General features: G+C 37.1%; 1 protein-coding gene across 9 annotated transcripts in view; it reads right to left on the bottom strand.

The window, feature by feature from the left end:
• The window catches only part of RAPGEF6 (Rap guanine nucleotide exchange factor 6), a 219,996-nt gene that overhangs the window by 19,726 nt on the left and 176,788 nt on the right, over window positions 1–23,482 (bottom strand). For 4 of the 9 annotated variants that reach the window (XM_054694436.1, XM_054694439.1, XM_054694443.1 and 1 more), the window contains 7 exons: window positions 19,450–19,641; window positions 16,780–16,914; window positions 14,275–14,385; window positions 11,654–11,882; window positions 8,793–9,289; window positions 5,823–6,137; window positions 1,146–5,124 (listed from right to left, as the gene is read on the bottom strand). In XM_054694436.1, coding sequence (XP_054550411.1) covers window positions 5,099–5,124; window positions 5,823–6,137; window positions 8,793–9,289; window positions 11,654–11,882; window positions 14,275–14,385; window positions 16,780–16,914; window positions 19,450–19,641 — 1,505 coding nt within the window. In that variant the 3' untranslated portion in view covers window positions 1,146–5,098. The other 5 variants (XM_054694440.1, XM_054694441.1, XM_054694438.1 and 2 more) reach the window with 4 other exon arrangements.

Raw genomic sequence — 23,482 nt, 5'->3', positions numbered from 1 at the left:
AGTCCAATGAGCCTGTCTCTGCCTGGCAACTCCATGATGTCTTACCTCTGGGAGGATGGCTGAAGGAAGAGCTTTCCTTACCCGAAGTGCTCTCAGAATTACCAATATTCCAGGCTGGAGTCATGCTGCGCATGACTGCCCTCCTTTTCTGCAAAGGGAAATCTGGAGTGCCCTGTCTTCATGCAGTGGATAGTTGACCCTCCAACCTGTTTTGCCAGCTGGGGCATCTACTTTCTTGAGATTCTCCTCTTCACCTCTTTACTGTCTTTCCCCAAAACAAGCCATTCAACCTTAGCTTGAATCATCCATGGAAAAGTCCTGGGACTCTGTCATGGAACTTCTGAATCTTCTTTTGAGGAAATACATTTTTCTAATAGTTGTTTTTAGGGGAAAAGTTGATTCCCAGCCTCTCTATTCTGCCATGATGTGGATAGTCCCTCTCTTTATCGGATATTTCCTGGGGGTTAGAGGTTAAGGGAGCTGTATGGAGTTCCTGAGGTATACTTATGGATTACAATATCCTTTAAGTTCTGGGTCCTTAAATTTTAACAAATAGAGTAGTACGTTAACTTCCTAGGGCTGCCATTAGAAATTACCAAAAATTGGCAGCATAGAACAACAAACTGGAAATCCACAATAAAGTGCTGGTAGGCTGGCACTACCTCTGGAGGCTTTAAGGAGCAAATCTTGTCTCTTCTAGTTCCTGGTGACCATTGGTTTTCTTTGACTTCTAGTTACATCTCTCTGCTATCTTCACGCTGCCTTCTCTTCTTTGTGCTACCTTTGTCTCTCTGCCTGCTCTCCCTCCTTCTGCCAAGGTACATGTGATGGCAAGTTAATGCCCAACCAGATAATCCCAAGTAATCTCATCATTTCAGAAATTTAATTACATCTGTAAACACCCTTTTCTCAAATACAGTAACAGACAAATTCTAGGGATTAGGACACTTCATACTTTTGGATAGCAATTATTCACTATACATATGTTTAATATTCCACTATACATATATGTATACATGTTTAATATTTTAAAATAAAGGAAAGAACTGTGACACTGGGGAGGAGTGGTCAGTGGTAGGAGCGGCTTGGGAAAACCAGTGTGTTTGTTGGAAGGGGATGAATTGGAAGGCAGAATTCTTACCTACCATGGGAGTAAAATTCTCTGGGTGCAGAAGGGAGAATGGGAAGACTTTTAGAAAGGAGTGCTAAATCAGAATTTTCCTTCTTCTTTGCCAGAGTCCTGGGATCTGATTCTGTAAAACAAATTGTTGCATTTACAAATACTCCCTAAAGAAGTGGCCATAAAGGATGCTGTAGTAGACCCAGCTAGTGGCCCATTCAGTATCTATTCTTTTCTTCTTCACTAGAAAGAACTTCACTTTTATTTCAGTCAAAAACTTTCATTTCCCAGGTTCCCTTGCTGCTGCTGCTGATGTGACACCATTTTGACTAGTGGGACATAAGCAGAAATAGTCAAGTGGAGCTTCTGGAAAAGTTATGTTACTAACAGAACGGAACACACATTTGGACCTTTCCTTCTAAGTCCATCCTTCATGAAGCAATGAGGCGATGTCCCACCGCGTAATTACCAGGGCCTTGAGTCCCTGACAGCATCGCAAATTCACTATATCAGCAATCTCCCTGAGACATTCCTGTTATAAAAGAAAAACAAGCCCCAGCCAGGTTTAAGCCACAGTTGTTTAGTTTTTTAAAAAGTTTAAAACATCTAAGCAATAACTAGACATTTCACAAATACTATAAAGCCAACAATACACTCTCAATTTCTCAAGAGATTTAAAAAATAAGGTCTTCACACCAACACATGTTCGCCACTGACCCTTTTGAATGACTGGAGATGTATTTCATCTGATTCCATATGAACGCAGTAAAGTGCAGAGTAGGTTAATGTAGATTCTTTATTGAGTTCACCAATTAGTAGATATGGTATTAATAAATGGTACTTTTACATTCTCTTAACCAAAAATATAACAAATATTTACACTCAGTAAAAATACAAAAAGCATACAGAGGCACTGTCTTTTTAAAAGACATAAGTTTAAGAGGTATCAAAAAATAGGAGACAAACATTGCTTGTTACAGGATACTTTACAATCACTGAATTGTGCAGTAGAATTGCTATTTGATTATTAGAAGTTTTGTTTTTGTCTTTTGCAGATAACCTCAAAAAAAAAAAAAAAAGACAACTTATAATAGCACAACAAAAGCTAAAAGCAAACTGGGTTCAAGTTTAACTCTGAAAATGTATTTTGACACTTCTCTGAAGATTTACCCCTTAGCAATTAAGGAAATGCTAAAGGGACACAGCCACTTCAAAATTACATTTTAAAAAAAAACTTAGATCAGAACAATAACCATTATTTTAAATATACAAGGAAACACCTTCTCTTCTTTTCAGGGGAGAGAAGAACACAATAAAATTAGGTTTGTTTTTGGAAATCCCCATCATTCTAGCCACAGTTCCAGTCTGGGAGAGAATCTCAAGCAGTGATACAGAGGACAATGTGACTTATCATCTCCTGAGAAACCATCTAAGATGACTTCTCCCCAGAGATCATACTGAAAGCAATCATTTGGAGGAAGAAAGAATCTATTAGTTATTACTATACATTTTTATGATAATATACATTAGATTTTTCAATTTTCCACCTTTCATTTTGAAGAGACTCATTTGTTGTATTATTTGGCAAAACTTTGCAGAGAGGATTTCTTGCTTCAATAGTCCTGACAGATTCAGAGCTGTGGTGGGGTGAGGGCACTATCCTTTCATTAAAGTTATAAATTTGTAAAATAAAAAATGGGGATTCAGAATAAGAGCAAATACAGGTTATACCATCTCTTGTTCTAGTCATATGACAAACAGAGAGGCCAGGAGTATAACCTAAATTGAAATAGAAAATTCAAAATGCCATGATTTTTAAAAGGGATACATACACATCAAATGACAAAGTATGTGGCTTTAGTTGCTGATCAATGTGATCAGCTGATCCAAACACTCACAGTTCAAGTTAGATAAAAGAAAGGCAGACAAGATACAAGTCCAAAACTGCAAGCCTTTCAGTCTCTGTGCAAGATATTACCAACGGCATTAAGTTCAAAGACAGGTAGGCTTCCAAATGATTTTTAAAGACCTACTAAACAGATACTGTGAAAAAGCACTTTTTGGGTGATGGATATAAAAATGGCAAGGATAAATACTCAAACTTGATAAAAAGATGGTTATTGTAAAAATATCTTTTACTTTGTTTTGCTTTGGACATAAAATATGGTGTAAATCAGTGAAGGATAAAATTGATAAGACAATCACTATTTATAGGTCAAATAATAACAGTGTTACTTCTTGAACCAGGATTTTTGTTCCAAGTTATTTTCCATTTCAGTGGACCGAGAAAGCTATGGAGCTAACGAACCTCATTTTAACCTGGAGTTAATGTCTCAGGCTTAAGTTTTAGATTAACTATTTTGCCTAGGGGAGGTTTTTCATACATGCTAACTTTCCTAAAATGAAGAAACAAATATTTTGATGAACTATTAGCATTTATCACTTGGAACTGATTAGTGCTATGTAAATGAAGGGGAAAGACCGGTAAATAGAGGGGAAAGTCAGGTAGGAAAGAGAAAGAACAAAGACTCGAAACAAACTTATGAACTAATGAATCCTATACATTCACATAGAGAAAACCACTCACTCAGAAGTAAACCCATTTTGGCTCCAAGTTGATCTGGGTAGTGCACATTAATGGCTTTGGCTTTTTTTTTTTTTTGGTAGTCACAGAAGTTTATTAAACTCTAAACTTGACACTAAAAAACAAAGGAAACATTTAAACTTAAGACATAAAAAATTATACTTAATTTTTAAAAATGTTAAAAAGCTTAGGCAATTCAGTAAACAGTCACTGAAATTTTGATTAAATACTTAAGAGTGCCATGCCCATCAGGCTTTAAAGTACATATCTCATTTTTCTCAAGGGCTAAACTGAGAACCAGGAGATAATCATTTTATAATTCTAGCCCCTTTCCCACAAAAATTTAAATCAATTATGTACTTTGTTGGGATAAAGAGGTTCATTGAAGGCAAGCTGGAAAACTGGGGATGGGGATGTTTGAAAACACTACATAAAGCGCAATTCATCTTCATAATTACACCACCAATGATTAGACTTCTTTTCAAAAAAGAACTTCAATTTGGAATTTTATAGCATAGAACTATCTAGAACCCATTATCTATTTACTGGATTTATACTTTGAATTATAGTAAGATGCAACTTGATTTCTAATTCATAGTTGGTCATACATGTTATTTAATATAAAAAAATCCATCCTTTGGAATTTAGGGTTGCTCTTCACCCATTATATTCTCCCTCCCACCCCTTCCCCAAAGAACTGATAAACCCTGTGGCAGCTTCATTTGGCCTTTCAAATCCCTGCAGATGCCAGTACTGTCCATCTTAACACTTCAATCACTAACAGCTTCCTGTTCCACTCAAACTGAGACCCTACATTGCACTGAAGCTAAAGATCAAGTTATATCTTTGTACAGTTCAAGCAGTTTATCCTGTAAAGATGACTTCTGTTTTATGGCCTCAAACAAAAACATCAGTTAATGAGAGCTCCTGAACACAAAGAAAACACTAAAGTTCAAATAAGTTACTTTTCAAACACTCAATAACAGTCTCGATAAAGGCAGGCATTCTGAATTCATCTGTTAGTTCCAGCTAGGGCTGGAAATAATAATAGTACATCTGAAAACTTGTTAAAGCAAAATCTATAGTTGATATACATAGGGGAGGACTCTGAGTTACAATCTGTACTAATAACTGTGGTCCCAAGGCAGGTCTGGTGTACAAAGTGAAAACTGGTATCCAGGCACAACATGCATAGCTGAGAAAACTATGCATCTGCAAGGATTAAATGAAAGGAAGCATGATTCAGGCTATCTCATTGTTCAGGGACATGGAATGAAACCTCTGACTTAGTAGCAGCAGCGAGCTGTTTGTTGGCAATGTCCTGCAGAATCATGAGGTGCTTCTGCTCATTCCTTCCATGACCATCAGCAGTCTTCAAATGGGTCATCCAGAGGCTAGACTGCTGAAACCTGTTCATTTTCTGAAAATAATGAAAACCATGATTAAATGGTTGATAAGCACATTAATGAAGATCAACTAAAAATCTACTTTCTGTTTAGAAAACCACTCAATTTCAACAAAGAAAGTCAAACAACAAAGAAATCCTATCTGGGACCAGATTTTATTCTAGTGACATTTATGGATTACATTGAAGGCTGACAATAAATTGAAATCTCCCAACTACTTTTTAATTGTTTTATTTATGCTGGTCCTTAAAAGAATAAAATCTCATTTTTTTTTTAATAAAGCAAACAATTTTTTAAACCATTGCCGCAGCTGCAAAATTGGTCAAGTTTTGCTAATAACAACTACATCAACAGCATTATTAAAAATAATTTGGCATTTTGCTACTTACGCTTTCAAGTTCCCATGCAAAGTGTAAAACACAACTCTACTAATGTCAAATTCTTCCTCTCAAAATTATCCCATTAGAATGAGCTGCTATCAAATATAAGAATATCCCATATTTAAGCTGGAAAGAGAATACTGGGCACACAGAAACAAGCCGCTCACCCTCCCCATTAATAACAACTCATCATATTTAAGAATTTTTCTTTTAAAGCAAATTTCTAAGGAATTTGAAGAAAATACTACAGACTACATAAAATACCAGGGTAATAACCATTTTCTGCATTCAGTAATTCATTTAAGAGGCATTAAGGTAGTTTGTCAACATACCATCTGCTTCACTATCTGCATCAGTCACATCTGCAAGTTTAGGATGGGATGGCTGCACATTAGGCCTCTGAGGCTGAGTTACAATCTTCGATGGAACACAGGCCACGGGGTTGCTACTGAGAGGAGCTGGTGGCAGTCTAGAGAGGCTGTTATGCATCATCTTTGACCTCTGCACTGCCACACTATAATCTGGAGGTTTTAGGTGTAGGTGGGGTCCTTCCTTTAGGTCTGCTAAAGAAATCCCCATGTATCCTGGAGGAGTGGGAGGTGGCTCCCTATACCTATCCTCCTTCTTGGGTGAGGTGACACAGTACACTGGTATGAAAAATAAGCAATGAAAATGTTAATGAAAAATACAAGAAATGAAAAAAAGCGATACAACACTTATTACAATGACAAAATGGAACTTAAAAACAGAAAAAATGAGTATTTTTGAATACAATGACAGATTTAAAAATGTTTCTTAAAAAGTTCAATAAACTCAATATTTAAACCTGTTTGAAAATACATAACATTTTTTATAAACATAAGAGTTGAAAGAGATTACACTGATAGCTAGATTCCTTCCGCAAGTCAGCCCTCGAATCACAGAAACGTATGATAAACTCCTCAGGACATTCAGATCCCAAATATCTGTTCTCTGTTGATTGGAGAGATTTTCACAGAAACAATGCATCAGCCCTCTGCTTAATCTCTCTAGGTATGAACTACCACGTTGTGACACTTGTAAGTAAATTGTCAATCCTGTCATATAAACAACTAAAAGTTTCCTGATACAGAGAAACTAAAATTCATTCAAGATCCTTCTAATTTCTGCTCTGTGATTAAGTGAAAACAAACAAACAAACAAAACAAAACAAAAAAACCCATACTTTTAGGAAGTCCATCTTAAAATAAGTACCCCTGGGACTAAGACAAAGGTTCAATAATCATTAGAAATAGGTTAAAGAGGAAGTTCCACGGAGTAAAGATCAATCCACAGGATCTAAAGAACCAATGGCTGTGAATATCCTTATCATGTGTCTTCTGAAACAGAAATACTACCTATATACAAACAGAATTGAAAGTACCATTAAATAAATTTATTAATTTTCCCTTTAGAGAATCAAATTTGTTCATAATGAAATTTCTACCACTAGACTAGTGAAACTTTCACACAGTTTAAAGGTCAGAAAGAACTTCTGTTCCCATCTGAGGAGGACGGAGCAGATAAAAATGAAAAACTTAAGAGATTTACCCAGTATCATCCGGATATGAAATAAATCAAAGACTTAAAAATGTTGTTCCAAATACATAAGGGAAAGATTTCCTATCCCTATACACACATTACATATATGTATACATCTCCATTAAGTCTTTAATAAAAAAAATCTTTAGGAAAAATGAGCTAAAAACCCAAGCTATAATGCAATTTGTCAAGTAACTATAAATTGTATCTTTCACATTTTTAATAATTTAACTTGATACCATGAATATTTTTTAGAATTAAGAGTTATACTATTTATTCAAAGTATAATTATTTCACAGTATAATTATTTCACATATATTGAAAGGCAGGGGCCATTATATTCAAGTATTTATATAATTGAAGAGATAAAAAACATACTTGGTGGCTAAATACTAAAAGAATTTTAGTACATGGTTAGAATAGGATCCACAAAACAGGAGCTGGCACACCCATAATGTGCCTTAGAAGGGCATAACAGAAACATGTTTAAGTTTTTTCCCCCTAAGTTTTGCTACCTCAAAGCATTATCAGGTTCAAAATTTCTGATATGGATATATAGCAACTGTGGTCCAATTTATAAGGTAACAAAGAAAAATCTGGGGCCTCCCTGGTGGCGCAGGGGTTAAAGTTTCAGTGCTATCAAGCTATTAGCACCCACTGCAGCATGAGTTCAATCCCTGGCCAGGGAGCTACCCACATGGCACAGCAGATCTCTCCTGTCTCACCTGCTGCTTCTTTCAGCAATGCATTTCATTAGATCCTCCTGTCCTGCTCCCCACTGGGTCTTTGATGAATCCTTTCACCCCACCCCCGCACTTCTGGCCTACACCCCAGTTCTTCTATGTGTTAAAAACAAAACATAAATCTTTAAAAAAAAGAGAGAGAGATAAATATCCCTTTATTACCACTGCATAGTATATTTCCTCAAGGGAAACATCTCAAAAACAAAACCTACTCACTCAACAACTACATAAGACTTTTCATTTTAATAGGCTTGAACAACTGGTCCAAAGTGGCCCTATGAACTTTTTAAAAAAAATCCATGGTTTTTTAAAATAAGGAAAAGATCTGTTGGAGATAAGGGATTTTTGGAAGGATAAAATTCTGGACCAAGGGTATCCCTGCTGGTGCAAGGGGTTAAGACGCAGCCTGTGGGGCCTCCCCGGTGGCGCAGTGGTTGAGTGCTGGGTTGCGAAGCTACCCGCGGCCTCTGCGGTGCCAGTTCAATCCCTGGCTGCTCCCCAGCCACAGGAGGAGGGTCCCACATGGCGCGCAGACCTCTCCTGCTGCCCGATGCTCCCCTCAGCAGTGTACTTCGGTCCTTCTGCCTGCTCTGCTCCCCGCTCTGGCTCTGGTGAATTCTCTCACCCTCCCGCGCTTCCGACTGTACCCAGTGCATGTATAAACAAATAAACAAACAAATAAAAATACATGCCTCTTAAAAAAAAAAAAGACGCAGCCTGTGAAGCTATCTGCAGCCTCTGCAGCACAAGTTCAATCCCTGGCTGGCCAAGGAGCAACCCACATGGCACAGCAGTCCTCTCCTGACTCACTAGCTGCTCCCCTCATCAGTGTACTTTGGTCGATCTGCCTGTTCTGTTCCCTGCTCCGTCTCTGGTGAATCCTCTCACCCTCCACACTTCTGGCCTGTACCCCAGATCTTGTATGCATAAATCTTTTTTAAAAAAAATTCTGGACCAACATATCTAAATGTCAGATATGACAATGGACACACGACTTACCAATCAAGCCCTTTTCTGTACTTGAAGTAACAGTTTTATATACTGGGTCAGTGCCATCCTTGGGGTCCAAACCATCAGAAGACTCCGCTGCAGAGTTTTCTAACACTCTCCGTTTAACTGTCCCATAATTTGGTTCGTAAGTATCAGAGAGAGAACTGGAGGAGGCCCAACTCTGTCTCATCTGATGAGTCTCTAGATTTCCTTTACACTGACCACAAGTTCTAGAGCAGTCTTTAGGACAGGAATATGGTTCATAGTCAGTGGGTTCAACTTCAGCAATGGGGCCATCCAAATGTGTATGTCGATAAGAGTTCAAGTAATCCCAGCCTTTTGGGTTTGGAAGGTTTTGGAAGTTGTCATGGGAACTGCTGGAAGTCCAACTGCCACGACCACTATCGGCTGCTTCTATAATGACATGTTCATGAGAAATCTCTTCAGTGCTCACAGAGGATGAGACAGCTAAACTCTTGATTAGAGGTGGCTTTGAGTGTGTCCACCTAAAATTGGAAATACACAATGAAGTTATTTATTGGCTTCCTGGAAAAAATGTCTTTTGGTTCACTGCAAGTGTTACTGCCTACAAGGAAGTACAATGCATGCATGCAAGTGTTCTTGACAAAATAACCACATGACAAAAATGTTATATTCAACCATTACTCAATGTCTACTATCATTAATGTTAATACTTAGCTAGAAAAAACACACATTGAAGAATCTCAAATACTGAGCAAGGGTTTCCTCAGAACTCTTCGTGATTTTAAATGAAAATGGAAGATGGAGCTTGAAATGATTAAAATTAAGTAAACATTTTTATTCTTGGCTAACAATACTAGATTCTTTCCATGGATATAGAATTAAGAATTCTTGGGCCTCCCCAGTGGCGCAGCAGCTTGAGCGCAGTGCTGTGAAGCTGTCTGCAACCTCTGCAGCATGGGTTCAATTCCTGGTTGGCCAGGGAGCTACCCACATGTTGCGGCAGACCTCTCCTGTCTCGCCCGCTGCTCCCATCAGCAGTGTTTTCGGTACATTTGCCTGTTCTGCTCCCAGTCCTGTCTCTGGTGAATTCTCTCACCCTTCCACACCTCTGGCCTGTACCCCAGTTCTTGTATAAATAAAAATAAATCTTAAAAAAAAACTACAGCAGTGTGTCATTTTTTAATTACTCTAGAGGTTAGCCTACTACAGAGCTAAATAAAGAGGAATTTTTCTTCAACTATCTACTTTAAGTGAATTCTATCATTTACAGCATGCTTCCCCAAACTAAAGCTCATGGGTCAAATCTAGCCAATAGTGTGCTTTGCATGGTCTGTAGCTAGTAAGCATGGCTTCTCCATTTTAAAGGGGTTAAACAAAACAAGCAAAGGAATTTGAGAAAGCAAAGTCTAAAATATTATCAGGCTTTTACCAAAATCCACCAAACAAGCCCCTAGGAACTTATGTATCCTTGATTTATAGTATACAGCAGGGGTCAGCAAACTACAGGCCAAGGCCAAATAGGCCCCTCTACTGGATTTTATGCATAAAATTTTAATGGGGTCCAGCATGACTTTTAACATTGTCTAAAGACGTTTTGGTGCAACAATGGTAGGTTGAGTAGTTATGACAGAGACCTTATGGCCTGCAAAATCTAAAATACCTGCTACCTTTTATAAAAATAATTTGCTAATCTGATTTACAGAATCATAATTTAGAAACCTTTACAAATATGGTCACATATTACTATACCTTAAATTTTCATATTAAAGTATTCCAAATTTAACAAAGTATACCAAAGTTAACAGCATTTATCAGTTTCTCACTGTTTTCTTAGCTTGCCATTTTGCTTGATTCTAAAATAAAAATTTAGAATAAACTTAAAAAAAAAAACAACTGGTGCAAGGGGTTAAAATGCAGCACTGTGAAGCTGCCCACAGCCACTGCAGCACGAGTTTCATCCCCGGCCAAGGAGGTGACCCCACATGGCACAGCAGACCTCTCTTGTCTCCCTGCTGCTCCCCTCATCAGTGCATTTCAGTCAATCTGCCTGTTCTGCTCCCCACTCTGTCTCTGGTGCATCCTCTCACCACCCCACCCCTCTAGCCTGTACCCCAGTTCCTGTATGTGTGAAATGAATCTTAAAAAAAAAATACTGGGGGCCTCCCTGGCGGCGCAGGCAGTTGAACGCAGTGCTGTGAAGCTGTCTGCAGCCTATGCAGTGCTGGTTCGATCCCTGCCCACCACGGAGCAACCCCCATGGCGTGGCAGACCTCTCCTGTCTTGTCCGCTGCTCCCCTTAGCAATGTATTTCAGTTTGCCTGTTCTGTTCCCCGCTCTGTCTCTGGTGAATCCTCTTATCTGTCCGCACATCTGGCCTGTACCCCAGTTCTTGCATAAATAAATAAATCTTAAAAAAAAAAATACTGACTTTTACTGCCTAATAATTCCTACTCTCCAAATCATTTTCAGAGACTAAGGATCAAGGACTGTTTCACATCTCCCAATGTGTCTATAATGTTTGCAACACAGAGGGCAGGTTCAGTATACAGTCTTTTTGAGCAATTGCTAACCCATAAGGCAGAAAATCAAGAACCACTTACCTCATATCTATAGCAGCTTTGAGTTCTGACAGAAAGCTGCCTGAATTCAGTAATGCTTTAAAAATGAGCACCCATGCAACTTTCAAAATAGTATTTATATATAGATTTAGAGTAGAGAAGACGTGCAGCCCATGTATTCTTGTATGGATCCCCTGGCAACCATCCTAGTGGGAGGGTTGGGGATGGTGGGGACTGGGGGGGTGGGAGGGGGCGGTCTAAGCTGGGGAGCAGTGTTTGTAGAGGTCATTTGGATTGGGTGGTATGAATATAGGCAAGCATGTTTACCCAGGGCCCAGTTGACTATGGTCTCCAATCCCTGAGGAGTGCTCTGTCTTTTCCAATGTCCCAGTAGATTCAGGGACTGCCACAGCCTGAGAGGAACACCGTTCATCCTGTAGAGCTGCAGACATGGAGTCAACAGAACAATTGCTCACAATGCTGGAACGTGAAGAAATCTCACTATGGCTGGAGTCAGATAAGTTGTCAGATTTAGCTGATGGTATAAGTGTATAACCTGAATGAGAGAAGACAACTGATCAAGCTACAAACAAGGCAATAGGTAGGAGAACGTGGTAAAGCAGAGAACAAAAACAAAAAAACCAAAAGACTAAGTAGTAATTTAAGTTTCCAGCTATCCCGATGTAATTGCCAATTTTCCATACATCATTCACCTTTGTATGCACACCCCACCAATCCAACTCTAAATTCAAGATATACAAAGTCAAAATGCATGTTACTGAGAAAACTAGCCCAAACATATATTTACCCCATGCTCTCACATAAGCATTTAATAAAACAAGAAGGCATTTAAAATACACAAAATATTAAAAAATAAGACATTCTGAGTTTAGCTTTTTAACTCTATGTCCCCTCCTTTGATAAATATATTTCATGGCCTGACCTGAGAGTCCAATATACCACCCTGAGGTCAGAAAGGTGTTAGGACTCAAGAGAAATTATATTTTTGCTTTTTTAAACTACATATACTTACCCCCAGATCTCTTATGTCACCTAAAGAGTCTAGCCCCAGTTGAATGCAGTTGTTTCAGTAGTTTTAATTGTTTTGATTTGAATTTCATCTTAGACCTAGTTTCCTTTCTCCTCTCCAACTTTGCTGAATATCAAACAGCTGCGCTGATGGATTTATAAGAATGTGTTGAAAAAATAGCATCTACCTTTAAAATTGTTTTATGACTTACAGCACAGTAGACACAGCAAATATAACTAGAGAGGTTTTATTTTGCATTCTTTAAAATGAATGGTGATGAAGTGGGGCAGAAGGCTCTAAAATCATAAGCCAGCAGCATGCTAGTTAAATGACAGAATGCTGTTTTGATTATAGGAAAAAAAAAAACCACTTCTTTTGTTTAGAAGTAAAATGCTGTAGTAATCCAAATAAGTAGTAATTCTCAAAGAAGCAATTATCTTCTTGGTCACTGAGACAATGAGGTTCAATAGGTACTTAACCTTTAGGTCAATCCCTGGAAATCTCAAACTATAGCTTTTATACTCGCATGTAACTTAAGTCATTACAGAAAAATTCATTGAACAATAACCTTATTAAGCAGTTTCAGTAACTGTTTCAAAGAGAAAAATTAAGACCCCCCCCAAAAAAACTGTTTTTGGCTTATGGAGCCAAGCTAGACAAGCCAAATTCCTAACTCCTAACCTAGTTTCTAACTTAGGATCGCTATTATTTCTCTGAGCTTCATAAACTGATTGGTCAGTTTATAAAAGGATCAAAAATTGTTGATGTGGTAAATTTTAAAATAAATAAAATTTAATAATTTTTTCTCAAAATAAAAAAAGCATTACTCCTTTTATCCTAAGAAATAAATTTGTCTTACTGAACTAATTTTATCACTATGTCTGTTAGAAGCAGTACTTCTCAGATACAATCAATTCTAACAATCCCTGGAAACCTTTAAAAAAATATATTTCAGGACTCTTTCTAGCAATTTAAATTTGCAAGGTATGTGGCGGGACACAGCAGTTCTTTTTCACCCAGTTTTCAAACAACTTTGAACTGCTATGTTCTAAACTATCTCCTCTTCCTCTAATCAGAGATTCATGAAAACTGGATGACATTAAAAAGTGTAGGAGGACAAGATGCAGTTTCTGGCATCCAAAACACTTTTCTTCCTTGAGCTTGTAAAGTTGCTGCAGTTAACAAGACAGAAATGAAAGATTCTGATCAGACTGTAATGGGGGGTTTAATGTAAAAGTAAATACTGATCCCTAAAAAACCCTTTACTTACTTTACTCACAGACACAGCTGCTACCAGTAGGAAAAATAAAGCCAACTTACAGAAATGAGAGTGTAAAGTTTACTAACATTAGTAAAATAACATGTACAAATAAGGCACTTTAAATCAATATGACTTCGTTTGCTAGAGGACCTGTAACACTAATTATGAAAAGCTTATAAAGAGTACTAAGTCATCTGTCTAGGCTTTGACAGATGACTTAATTTAAGCTACATTTACATTAATAAATAAAAGCAAATTCAACACTAAAATTAAATAAGGAACTTCGTCAGAGTGTCTTTCTCCTTTTAGACTTGAATCGCGTATAGAAGCAGTTTAAAGTGTTATTGTTGCTTCGGCTATTTGAATTGAAGATGCCACTCCCTTTCTCATCTTTGATGTTGCTTCCAACATCCTTCACTTTCTCACAGCTTTCTGTAGCTTGATTGTGATCTGCGTCCTCTTTTTTGCTGTTGGCTAGTCTCTCCCTTGAAAGAGTTCTTTCCCTAAATCTTCTAAACGGGGATGTCATTCTTTTTCTGGCTGTGTTCTCAAAACTTGTCCTGTCTCTATTCTCCTCAGTGGCCTTCTCGGTCCTGTCTGTTCTTTTGGCTGTGCTCCTGGTAATCTGAAGGATTTTCTTTTGCAAGTAAACCCCACCTATTCCGGGGCAGCTCTGGCCACTGATCTTGGTGCTGGACTCACGGGGAGGGGATGAGGAAGACCCTGAGAGGCGCAGCAGGATGCTGTGATCAGATAGGATACTGCCAACTGGAGGGAGAGATGCAAAAACCCTGTCATGGTCAATTAATTCTTTCCAATTCATCACAATTAACCTGGTTTATATAACATTTCACTATTAAAAATCACTAACATCTTGACAATATCTGAAAATGAAATCTAACAACATAACGTATGGAGAGTCTACTATACAGCATAAACACAGCATTCATTGCAAAAAAGAATACAGGAGAAAGATTATCTTGATCAGAACAGGTTGGTAGCAAAAATTTACAAACCACAAAAACTGTTGAAAGTTAGCCAAGTTAATGATTACAGTAAAGTCATAAAGAAAGACATGATTATCAGGTAACTAGAATTATTTCTCAAAAGTTAATTGTATCAAAAATTTTCAGGCAGATTCTACTAAAAAAGCTTAGTAAGTATCAGATTATGTTTAGTGAAATAAGCCAGAGGACGATAAACACTGAATGAGTTCATTCATATACAGTATAGAGGGGGAAATAAGCAGAGAACTAAATACATCAAGAACTTTTGGACTATGGAACAGTTGGTGGTTACCATAAGGAAAGTGGTTGGGTAAATTGGGACAAAGGGAACAATGGAATGGAGAAGGGTAGAATTAGAATTGGACATTTAGTGGTGCACTTAATGTAGTGTGCATATATATATATGTAAATGCACACCTGAAACATCAACTGTTATATAATACAATGTAATTTCAATGAAAATAAAAGATGGGACATATAAAAAGAACATACAACAGATACATGTACAAAGTACAATTTCTAATCTTGTTTTATCTCCAAGTAGAGAGGTTGCCTTCCTTAAGCACTGGGGAATATAAAGATTAAGGGCTCTTTATTTTTTACTCTTTTAAAGTTTTAAACTTTAAATTCTCCTTGTAAGGAAATGAAGATAGGCTTATCTTCTTAATTGACAGAAAGCAAAGAATTACAAAGTTTATCAAGAATTAGGAACAGATTCTAACACTGTACTATTCATTTAATGGCATTTTTGATTAATCACAGACTACTGTCAAAAATCTGTCTATGGAAATAAAAGTGTATAATTATTCCAGTTGCTTTTTTGTCTTTTTTTAAAGAACATATTTAAGAACAATTGGAAATAGTTCTGAAAGAAAACATTTCTTCAGGTTTCTGAGGACTCTGAGCGCAATGACAGGCTCATAAATATATTAACATTGTGGTTGCCTATTGGCCACACAATGAAAGACACAGAAAAAATACTTCTCTATTCCAGTGCTGGGAGTCAATTGTTGGGAGTAAGAGCAATGGCAAAATTCCTGCTCCTCATACTTCTTCCCAGAAGATACATTCAGATATAAAACACCAAATTTAACTAGTTTTCTGATTAGAGAATGTGCATTATGGGGCCTCTGAACAGTCTTCCAAGGAGGTAAGAAGTATAAAGGTGTTCCTGAAAGAGTATTAAGATGTAACTACAGTTCATCTGTTGATTGGGGCACGTTGGATAGGCTTCCAAGTAGAATGAAACAGATTTGTGTGCCTCACCCAAATCCTGTATGAACTATATGCAACAGGTTCAGAAACCTGTGTTTTATAAACTCAGGTTTATACCTATCATATTTACTGTTTATACGTTCCATTTGATTTTCACTAAACTCTCCTTAGTAAAATCTGAATGAAAATTTGAGCCAGTCTCAAGTTATATGAAGGGGGGAAAAACAGGCAAGGAATGGAACAATGCTACCCTGGAGGCAGGGAAAGAGACATCCAAATTACTAAACACCACGTTATCAAATTAAAAAAAAATTTTCATTTAATCCCTATATGAAGATCCTAAAATAAATGGTCTTCCATGTTATAGACACGATATCTGGCCTTAAAAATAAGTTGCTTGTAGTAACAGTTTTATAGCAGGGGACAGAGTCAGGAGTCACACAACTCAAATCTGGCATCACTGTCCACAGTGCACACAAGGGTACAGGTAATGTCAAACCCTGATTAATAAAAAGGTAGTTATACTCTTACTAAAGAAAGGAATTTATTAATTTAAATATTTGTTTCTTTTCCTAAATCTTGTGGTTCACCAAAAAAACAATTTCTAGTAGAAATTCAAATTTTTCCACAGAAATTTTTAAATAATGAAAGATTTCAGTGACATCAAGAAAACTGAGCAGAATAACACAACTTTGATTTCTGCCTTTTTTCTATACATGCCTTCTGCCAAAGAAGGACCAATTTTAATACAGGCATCCTCTAGTTCTATGATGCATAATACCTAGGAAGGATCTAAATAATTCAACCCAAAACATTAAAGTTTCAAAAATATGAAGATAAATTTTTCTTTACACTTTCTATTATCAAAATAGAGTGAAAAACAATATATATGCCATGAAATTTGTTGTAACAAGAGATAGCCTGACCTGCTTTGTCTTACCTTTTCGAGGAGAACCTTGAGGAGATGCAGGAGGACTAGAATGTAAGGATGATGCCACAGAAATAGTGTCTTCTGTATGTTTCTTACCACTTATTTCTTCAGTTGCTCCTAATACTTTCTGAGGTAAACCTGTACCTAAACATAAATCCAAACCAGTAAATAAACATCATTTCACAATTAAAACGCCTACAGTTGCCTAAATTACTACATAACTAAAGCCATGGTGCACAGTGTAGTTAGTTGAAATGTGTAAATGACAAACGGGGACTAAATGACTGGGCAATGGCATACAGAGATTCTCACCTCTAGGTTTGTGGTTCGAATTCAGTTGGTCAGCATGAACCAGATCACAACAGTTCATTTTCATTTGTTTGTTTTGTGCATAAGGGAAAATGATTTAACAGTCTGAGTATGCTGTCCCACCCCCCACAATTGACAAACTTGTTGAAAGTTAATAGAGAAGGCATGGATTCAAACTCTTGCCTCCACTCTAGAGGTGGCCTCTCCAAGTCAGAGTGAGGCATGAGGCAGGGGCAGTGTAGAGATGTTGGCACTGTCGCTACCTGTGGTGCATCTGTGCTGTGGGTATACAGAAGAAGCTGCAGGGCTGCCAGTCCAGCCCTTTTCAAGAGCACTAAATTCACACTACAGGAGAGAAGTAGACAACAGAAAGAATCATGAATTTATATAAAAATAGTATGGAGCCCACTGGAAACATTCCTACAAAGTTCTAACATTACTCTTGTCCAATAGCTGGTGTTGTTTAGTGTAGGTTAAACTGAAACAATAGTTCTGACAGACTGACATTTTCATATACATCTCTGAAAAAATGCCAAAGAATTATCAATCCTGTTCTTAACTTGTAAAGTAAGCTCAATTTTGATAGGGATTTGGTGTAGTAACAAACAACCCTTTGACAATGACAAAATTTAATCACAGCATACTCACACTACACGTAAGTGCCATTTAAAAATAGTTATCATATGCATAATAGGCATACTAAAGAAAGAGGGCAGAGGGCCAGGTGATGAAACTAAGTTAGGAATCAGATCTAAATTTGTCACCTTTCTCCTACCTGAAAATTTATCAAGTTCAGCAATTTTGCATCCAGTGCTCTCTTCATTTCCACAGTCACCAACCTACTTCAGGCTCTGAGCAACCACTTTTTAACTGTTAGACTGGCTTTCCATTCAGGCTCTCTCTCTCCAGCCTCAATGCTCTCTACTATAGTCCATCTCCAATAGAAACTGGACCATGAGCTTCTCTTGTTCAAATCTTCAATAGCTACCCACTGACAACTTTCCTTTAACAAGCTAAAGTATAATTTCAGTGTGCCTATGTCTTCACTTTTCTTCATCTTGGGAAGGAGTTTTAGCAGAGTGGTTAAAAACAAGGAATTAAGAGCTAGTTAGCCTGGGCTCAATTCCCAGCTCCATTACTTACTGGAAGTGTGTAAGTTACTTAGATAGCCTATGCTTCCTCTGCAGAATGAGATTACTTCCTATCTTATTGAGTTACTATGAAGATTCAATGAATATAATATATGAATTTAGTACCTAGAACAGGAAATGGTCTGTAAGTTAGTTTTCGTTATCAATGTCTCAGCACTCTTGCTGTAGCTTTACACTCAGAAGCAGCAAACTACCTGTAGCTACTTGCAGATACCAAGCATTTCATCCTGAATCAACATCTGTGGAATTTTTGCCTCATTTGTTACTTCCTGAACAACATTTAAGACTGTTATCTCCAAAAAGCTTTTGCTGAAGCTCAACTTTACCTCTGCCTGCCCTAAAAGCAACCTTCCTCCCTCCCTCCCTTTTTTATTAAAGATGTTCTGTGTATTAATTTGACATAACAGCAAATACATTACACTTAAGTTACCTGTATATCTATAGCACTAGACTGAAAATCTGGCAGAGGAGGGGGCATTTCTTATTCAAGTTGAAATCTCAAAAAACAAAAACAAAAAAAAAAACAAACCTAAGTTCACAAAGTTCTATCTCATACATCCTATATATAATGCCTGGGCCTAAGTAATAATGCTAGGGATCAAGTATATTCTACTCTAGTTTCCCATCAGAAAACTAAAACAGGAAAGTATTACCATTAGGTAAAGTAATATTACCATTAGTATACTACAGAATATACTATATATTATAATATATAAAAAACATAGTGTATAATACTACTACTACTACTACTACTATTAGGTAAAGTATTATTATTATGTAAAGTCTACATAGCCTAAGAGAGGGGAAAAAAAGTGTGGCCTATACTTTATACTCACTTGTCTACTAATTTGGTTTTCTGAAGGATCGTTAATGAAAAACCAACACACAATCATTCTTCGAAAGAGCAACTTCATTCTCATGGGTTACCTTTGTGTAAGCTAACTGATTAAATGCACCTCTGAATGCTGTAAGCTCTTGGTATCCAAGTGTATGTTTTCTAGTGATATAATTACAGGAACTGCAAAGCTAGCGTTGACAATATGCATGCTGTCATGAAATACCTACAGGCAAAATGAAACTTTTTTTCATTCATGAGTGATGACTGTATTATACAAACGACAAGAAGCTGATTTCCAAAGTATTAACATTTGTAATCATTTTCATTCTACTCCCCTGGAATTTTCAATTAATGAAAGCAGTATGTATAGTGAATACTCACTCAATGTGACCGGGTCTTTTGATTGTCCTTTCTTCCTGATGGGGTGCAAATTAACAGCAGGCACCTGAAGCACCTGGCTCACTCTGTGAGGCTGATGTAAGTGGGCTTTAGCTGTTTGGCCAACAGACCTCAAAGGCACTGGAGACATTTCTGATGATTTGGCTGATCTCTTCTCACTTAAATTCTTGGTCACTAATAGAACAAGAAATCGGTTCTTTAGCATTTTGAAGGAAAGGTTGTTACCACTGACAATAACAAATGATGGCATTATTTTCATCACAAGAAAACAGATTAATAGTCCTAAAATATTTTCATTTATTACAAAATGTTATCTCTAAAATTTCTGTGGAGTTAATTTTACTTCTTACCTTTTTTTAAAAATCATTTACTTAATTAGCTATCTTCACTGTCACCCTGACATCTAAGTTAACATCCTCTCTTATACTCCCCCTCACTCTTTATCAATTCTGCTTTCAAGTTACTCTCCATACTACAGCAGTGACTCTTCTAATGTGAATATCATTATCACTTTCCTTCTCTAAAAGCCTGCATAAACCTTTAAGTGACTTACCACTGCTCTTAGAATAAAGAGTCAAATCCTTATAAGGATGTCTATTAGGTCCTGCATGACCCAGGATCAGCACAATATTGGTCCTCCTACTACACTTTGTAGTGACTAGATTAGATCCCCAATTTTAGATCCTCATGGCATCCTTTATCTTTCCTTCACAGCAGTGATGATTCTAACAACACAATTTGTTTGATTAATTACTAATGGCTTTTCTCTCCATCAATAATTAAGGAATGTGAGAGTAAAGATTATGTTTACTATTATATCCCTTTGTGTTCAGTAACTGACAGAAAATAGGTCCTTAATAAGTATTTGTTGAATGAATAAGTGATATTACTTCAAAAGTTATACACAAGAATACTTAGGAGATTAGTTTATAAATTCTTACTCAGAATATTTGGAAATAAATGTCAGAATTAAAAACTAAGAACTATGACTCAAGAAAAAAAAGCTACTGCTCTATTTTATAAAATCAATAAATCCTATAATCAAAAGGAAAGAACTTCCTGCAGGTAGTACTTTTAATTATTCAGGGTTATTTTAATATAAGTCTGACCAAAATATTCCATAATGTATTTGGTTTTACACATCAAGATAAAAGTAAAATTAGGATGTTTAGTCTGTCTCTGAATAGCTTCAATAGCTACTATGCTTTATTTTTAAAAAAGATTTATTTATTTATGCATACAATAACTGGGGTACAGGCCAGAGGTGTGAAGGTGGGGGAAAAGAATAGGCAGACAGACTGAAATACACTGCTGAGGGGAGCAGTGGGCAAGTCAGGAGAGGTCTGCCGCGCCATGTAGGTCACCTCGCTGGCCAGGGATCGAACTCATACTTCCATGGCTGCAGATTGCTTCATAGGCTGTGTCTTAACGCCTTGCACCTAGTAGGGAGGCCCCTACTATGTTTTCATCGTGAGAGCCTACAGAACATTTTGGGTAATAAGAATTAGAAAATATCTCAGAAAGTGAAAACACACAGACTGCTGGGGAAATATGTAGCAGATTGTCAACTAATTGAATTCAAGATGTTATCCTTTGGTTAGAAACATGACACCACCCCCTCCTTCTCTTAATACTAATCAATTGCTATTGCACAAACACACACACAAATTAAGAGATGGTTTTAAGATAAAAAAGTTATTTGTTCATAGATGAGTGCTATGCTTTATTAGGAACATAAACATATATTGATTTTTTAGGGACAGTCAAATTCTATAATGCTCAGCAAACAACTAGTGTTTGGTCTTGTTATATTCATTATTTAAACATTTAAAAATCCATTGCGCAACAGAAATGAAACAGATCCTCAGGAAAAATTAAAGGAATATGCATGGAATTAAATTTTCACAATACCCAGTTATGAAAGAAAGGCCAACATATTTTCTCACATTTTAACTCAATATTAAATATATAGTGAAGAACATCACTTAGTGATATGAGAAAAGATACAACCAAATCTTGGGTGGGCGTGGAAAGAAAGGTATGCAGCTCTATGTATATGTATGTATGAGAGAGAAAGGAACTGAGACAGAACTCAGAGGTAGGTGTCTGTGAGATCTTTCTGGGTCTTAAAATTTAAATGAAAGAGATTTGCATGTTCTTGAATATCCCAAATCAGATTTAGCGAAGAAAGAAAAAGCAGAGAGCAAAAACAAAAGAAAAATAACCCTTTATCAGACAAGAGCAGGAATAATAAACTGTGTTCAATAATCATAGGATAATAAAAGTCTATATTGAATTCTGTGGGAAAATATAATTTGGTAATCAAAGCAGACTCAGAGGCCATAAATTAAATACATGGCTCCTTGAAATGTGAATAAATTTTACAGATTCTATACACTTTTTCAGTCTTTAATTTCAAGATGTACCATTTCACAAGGGTGACACTATTCCTGATAGTCCATGTGTGGTAGATTTTCACAGGAACCATTTAAGTCTATACACATTTGTTATTCGATTGGTGATAACCATCCCTTGCATTGATAAGGAAACATATACTTAACTATTCTCTAACATGTTAACATCTGAGTGATTTCTTTTTCACTATAATACATATTGCAACACATCTTCCTATAAGCAGGTTTTTAGTAAACTGTCTCACTGAAATACAATTCTAATACTGGACACCTCACAAGTTGCTGTGAAGAGTAAATGGCAATCTCTATAAAATGCTTAGTATGATTGCTGGCAGAGAGAGAACTCTCAAGAACTGTTAGTTTTACTATTTGATTTTGCCTTCCTAATTTAATAGGTCTGACTAAAAAGAATCACAGAAATAATACACACTCCCCAAACCTTGTTCAAGTTTTACATTTGTGAAAACAGAGACCTAGAATGAAGACAACTTGTTTCAAATGGTAATGAGAAAATCTGCCTCTTTACTTCAGTAGATTTTTTTCCATCACACTCCATTGCTATCCCTACAGGCAGAAGTGTTCAAGATACTTTTTTATAACATTTACTTCATTTGACCCTGAATGCCTCATTACCCTATATTTTAAAATTCATTAGCCTATCTGAATTTTTCAAAAATAGTATTTGGCTATGTTTCCACTTTCTCTTGTCTACTTTGTTGACATTCTTTTTTTTTTTTTTTAAAGATTTATTTTTATTTGTTTATACAAGCACTGGATACAGTCAGAAGCGCAGGAGGGTGAGAGAATTCACCAGAGCAGGAGGCGGGGAGCAGAGTAGGCAGAAGGACCGAAGTACACTGCTGAGGGGAGCAGCGGGCGGCAGGAGAGGTCTGCGCGCCATGTGGGACCCTCCTCCAGCGGCCGGGGAGCAGCTGGGGATCGAACCAGCGCTGCAGAGGCTGCGGGCAGCTTCGCAACCCAGCGCTCAACCACTGCGCCACCGGGGAGGCCCTATTTCTTTTGTTGGTGGTGTTACAACAGTTTATTTTACCATTTTTGATTTGTTTTTCCAACTCACGAATCCCTTATCCAGAGACATATGCACTTTGTACTGAATTAAAAAAAAACAACAAAAAAACACTGAGAATAAGTTCTCATGTACATATTTTCTTTTTTTTTTTAAACATGTGATTTTGCATGCACTCTGATGAAGCATGCACTTTTTAAAAAAAGATTTATTTGTACAAGAACTAGGGAAGAGTCAGAGGCGTGGGAGGGTGAGAGAATTCACCAGAGACAGAGAGGGGAGCAGAACAGGCAGATGGACCGAAGGCACTGCTGAGGTGAGCAGAGGGCGAGACAGGAGAGGTCTGCTGCACCATGTGGGCATCTCCCTGGATGGTTGGGAATCGAAACCGCACTGCAGAGGCTGCAGACAGCTACACAACATAGTGCTCAACCGTGTGCCACCGGGGAGGCCCTCATGTACATATTTTCAACATATTAACAATATCAGAATGTGTCTTATTTTTCTTGTTTTAGCTTATGGATACCTAAAACAGTGTTGTAATTAATTAAATTGAATTATACTTCCTGGATTT

This window comes from Talpa occidentalis, unplaced genomic scaffold (genome assembly GCF_014898055.3).
Source record: "Talpa occidentalis isolate TD23 unplaced genomic scaffold, MPIMG_talOcc4v2.1 talOcc4.13, whole genome shotgun sequence".
Classification (NCBI taxonomy): Eukaryota; Metazoa; Chordata; class Mammalia; order Eulipotyphla; family Talpidae; genus Talpa; species Talpa occidentalis.
This window is presented reverse-complemented; position numbering and strand designations above follow the sequence as displayed.